This window comes from Abrus precatorius, unplaced genomic scaffold (genome assembly GCF_003935025.1).
Source record: "Abrus precatorius isolate BTA unplaced genomic scaffold, Abrus_2018 Scaffold6, whole genome shotgun sequence".
Classification (NCBI taxonomy): domain Eukaryota; kingdom Viridiplantae; phylum Streptophyta; class Magnoliopsida; order Fabales; family Fabaceae; genus Abrus; species Abrus precatorius.
This window is the reverse complement of record NW_020874406.1, coordinates 7,548,782-7,553,505: the sequence shown is the minus strand read 5'-3', so window position 1 is coordinate 7,553,505 and position 4,724 is coordinate 7,548,782. Positions and strand designations below refer to the sequence as shown.

General features: G+C 38.3%; 1 protein-coding gene across 1 annotated transcript; it reads right to left on the bottom strand.

Annotated features, from left to right (window-relative positions):
- Positions 1 to 858: 858 nt before the first annotated feature.
- LOC113870093 (protein JINGUBANG-like) lies at positions 859 to 2,281 on the bottom strand. The gene has a single exon (XM_027506691.1). The coding sequence runs from the start codon at positions 2,227 to 2,229 to the stop codon at positions 859 to 861; it is 1,371 nt and encodes a 456-aa protein (XP_027362492.1). The 5' UTR covers positions 2,230 to 2,281.
- Between the last annotated feature and the right edge of the window lie 2,443 nt (positions 2,282 to 4,724).

Below are 4,724 nucleotides of genomic sequence, written 5' to 3'. Positions count from 1 at the left end.
TTCTTTGAAGGCATCAATGTGCATAGCTTTCAGCATCTCACTCAATCAATCGCACAAGCAGCCAAATCCAAGTGCTCCCCAGTGGGGAAAAAAATCAAATGGGTCCCTTGACTTCATTCAGAGTAAGCCTCATGTCCCAATCATCCCCATAATCGTTCTACCTATGCACCCACCACAAGTCTTAAACCGTTAAATAATGACATTTGTGATCATTAATATTTTTCAACTTTGATTCATAAACATCAAAGTAATTTAAATACTTATTTAACATATTTAATATCTAAGTGTAGATATTTCAAGAATTGTCTGTCAAACATTTTCCCAATTTCTTTTAGTAGCAATGCTGATTAATTAATTAATTAATTTAATTCCCATAAAATAGCTACACATTATGACAAAACAAAATTTTGTGAGTGTTTGCCGCTGTTTGAAATGTCTCTTTTACTTCCTATTATATATATTGCTGCATATGATCCCAGTTCATTGCCAAAAAGAAAAAAATGGAGATTTATTCACGTTCCCTGGAAGCGTAACAGCGCAAACATTTTGGGAGGGAAGGGACTGATGAAAGGAAAATGAGAGGAAATGTAAATATAGCAACTGAGTTAGAAACGTTTAAACACTTGTCACCATTCGTTTTACACTTGTGAAAAACAAAAATATATATAATAATGAAAACATATAATTTTAGTATAAACAATTAGACTTAAACTTGAGAAAATTGAGATTCTTTCTTTAATTTTTCTTCTTAAGTAGATAAACATTCAGCTCTAATTTTGTTTAATATTAATTTTCCTTACCATTTTTTTAATATATTTTTAATTATATCAGTGGTCACACTTGTCATCGTTACCTCTTTCATTCATATTTTTCTGATCCAACACCAATCTGACCCAAAGGAGTCAAAGAAATGTGACTCCTACAAATTCTGAGTTCCGGCGCGTTCATAGACACGCGCCACACCTTGACAGACCTGTCGACACTCCCAGTATACACCATGCACTTCTCCTCTTCCTCAACCGCAGCGATGCACTTAACAGGCCCAGTGTGTCCAGCGAGAACCGAAAGCCACGTGTGCACCCCACTCTCCTCTCTCTTCCATACGCACACACTCTTATCAGCTGATCCACTCAACACCAAATTCCCTGCAACCGCAACACACAGAACCGCTAACTTATGCCCCCTCAAAACGCCGCCGTGGCAAACCCCACCCTCCTTCTCCCGCTGTTCCCAAAAATTTACCGCCCCATCGGAAGATCCACCGTAAACCACCGCGCACCACCGGTTTACCGCCAGAGCCGTCACCGCGCTTTCCTGATCCAACAAAACCTCTTCCAGCACGTGCTTCATTCTCCTCCTCCCTTCACCCTCCCTCCGCCACATCTTCACCGTCCCGTCGGCGGAGCCCGTGAACACGCGCCCCTCGAACCCCACCACCACCGCATTCACCGCGTCTCCATGAGCGTCAATAGATTCCAAACACTTAAAATCCCACACGTTCCACACCTTAACCGTTTTGTCCCACGAGGCAGAGTACAACAAACCCTCCTCCTCGTCCAGGCTCAGACTCGAAACGGCGTCGTAATGCTTTATCCTAACAGCGTTCCTATTCCGCCGAACTTGGACGCGGTTTTTGGGGTTCATGGCACTTTTGACATAGTCTTTGAAAGTTGGTAAACTTGCTATGCGCGTATGGTTGGTTTGGTTTGGGTTATCACTCAGTGGAGCCTTCCAAATTCTGATTTTTCCGTCTTGGTGACCGGTGAAGATTCTCTCGTTCGAAATCACTATGGATTTGACTAAACCGCTTCTGGACTTGAAGCCGGCGAAGACCTTGAGATTCTTCCACACTCTTATGTTTTTGCTGTCGGAACCCGTGTATAATAAGTCTCCCGAAACCGCCAAGGAGTACACGTGTCCCTCTTCGCGAACAATGGACCCCACCAGGCCGTCATGTAACGAGGAGTTGTTGTTCCATGGAGACATGGTGAGGGGTGCTAGGTTGGGTTGGTTGTTGAACGGTGAGAGCGAGTAAGGGGAAAAAGTTTTGCTGCTGTTCTTAGTTGTGCTGTATTGGGGGCTCCACGTGGCGTTGCTGGGGCGTTGCTGTTGGTAGAAATCGTCGTCGCTGTCGTTGCAGCATTCGCGGTTGTGAAGTGACGGAGGGTCGGAGTGTAAGATGGCTCCGAGTTTGGGTCGGGGCAAAGGGCTTGGTGGCTCTAGTAACATAGTTTCTGTGTTTCGGAAATTTAACTGAAGAGAAATTAGAATGGAAGGTGATGGAGAAGGAATCACATTAGTGGTTGTGTTCTGGGACGGAGTGCACAGCTTAAGTTGTATAATGGGGGCAGGGGATGCCTTTATAGAGATGGAATTGTGGTTGGAAGACACGTGGCGTTAGGAAGCGTCAACCAGATGTGCTGGTTGGTATTATGTGAACTCATAATATCTGTGGTTTCTACTTAAACTCTACTTTATCAAAAGATTAATTTACTAATTAGAACAATGATAATATTTTTATACTTATTTTTTTATCTCATTTTAATTTTTTTACTTGTTATTATATTTGTTCATGTTAAAAATACAATAATTTTTTTTTTTTTTTATCTTACGACATGACGTTCTCACATATACGTTAAATTTTTCTTTATCTAACATGGGAGGGTACCTGCAAAAGACATTCCAATAATAAAATCAGGTGTCGATTTAGGTAATAAATGTTATTTACTATTCAAAAGTACACATTTTACCTATACCTCTTACCTTTCTTTTATAGGTAAGATTTTGGACTAATGGGCTTTATGACTTAGCCCTATTTTAAGCTTTCTGTTTAATTAGATAATTGATGATTATCTACCTTAATCTCTTTAATTATCTTTAATTACTTTTATTAAATTATTTTGATATGATCGGAGGGATGTCTGTCCTTTATGCCAAAGAGGTACTCAGATTCCTTCTTCTATTATAATCGAGTGATGTCTTATCCAGTATACTAGCCCCCTAAACTTGAGGACGTATAACTTAAGGGCTTAAGGTCTGTTGGCATTTTCGGTACTATGATATTTTTTTTAGGTGAAAAATGGTATGTTCAGTGTAACTGATGGGGTATTTGGTTTAAAATATGTTGGTTTCCAACCGAATAAGTATTTGGATTCCTGTTTTATGTGAAAAGACCGTTTTGTTAGACATAATTATGCCTCCCTGGCTTAATATGTTGATATTTTAGGGTTTCTATAAATTAGGCATACTTAGTGTGTTGAAATGAAAGATTGGTCATTCGTATTCGTTAATCTGGAAGAGATCTGACAGTTGAAAAGGATGTGACCCTTCATCTGCTCGAAATTGTATGTTCTATAAATATGTGGTGGTCCAAGTATTATGTACGCTTTCTGTTATGCACCTAGGGGTACATTCTGCTAAATTGTTGGAGGTTTCTCGCTTTTAGACTTTTAAGGTAGCTTGTTTCATTTTTCCCTTTTCTTCTCTTCTCTTATTCTCTTATGGCTGATTCAATCGAGTGGGAGGACTCCTTTTAGGCAATTTGCGTGAGACCGAAAGGGTTGAAGATGTTTCTTCTTGATTAGTCGGTATTGTTAGGGATTTTGGAGATGAAGCTAAATCGTCTAATGCTGATGAGGAGAGCCTTGAGTCGAGCGAGTCGCTGCTAAACGCTATTCCTCCTAGAGAAAGGCCCAAATTTTCGTCTTGCTCAATTCCTGGTTACAAACGGGTGGACAGTGAAGTAACTTGCGCTTCCAATAAAATAAGCAACTACAAGCCTTTGTAAATCAATGTTGTAACGTCCTTCTTTTCTTTAAATAATTTCCTTTAAATAATTTACATTATTAAAAATATTATTAAGAAAATTAGTAATAATTTGTACAACTTTGTAGAAATAGTATAATATGGGAATACCAATTAATAAAATTTGATAAATTTATCAAATTCAAAATTTGTCTATCAATGAAATAAGATACATCAAAAGATTTATACATCTATTACATTTAATTTAATTATATTTGAGCAGTTCCTTTCCCATAATCCTTGACGAGTATGACCCTAGAACAGATCAACTATCTCTGTCTTCTTTCTTTCATTAGCTGAAAATATCAGTAAGGATGAGTATTTCCTGCTCCACTAAGTCTCTTTTATTATAAATTATCTTAAAAGAACTAAAGTCATTGCCTAATATCCTATTCAAATTCATTACCAATAGTGAACAACTCATATTGAAACTTATCATATCCAAGCACATGCAATAAGACAACCATCAATCAAAGCATATACAACAATTCACTCATTATACACGTATCATATCGTTTTAATTAATATGTCACAATACATGTGTCTCAGTCATACTCGTCGATGTATTATAACACACATATCATAACAACATAAATCGATCTGCTATGATACATATATTATAATCATACATATTCTATACCATATCACATCTATAACACTTTTCATAATAATTGCTCCTGGGATCCCTTGAGGACTTCCTAATATAGATAGTTGTTGGTTGGCCGCAACATCACGAATACACGTGTGCCGCCCTAACCCCTTTTAGCAAAGGTATAGTTAGGAGTTTTGTCAGGAAATGAGGGTGTGGCTGTGAATGTCTATTTTTTTTTAATCAAATTATTGTGCACCCTTTTCTCATTAGCATTCACCATCCTTATTTCCTCAAGATTTCTCAAATCTTCTCCAAACTCTATACCCCC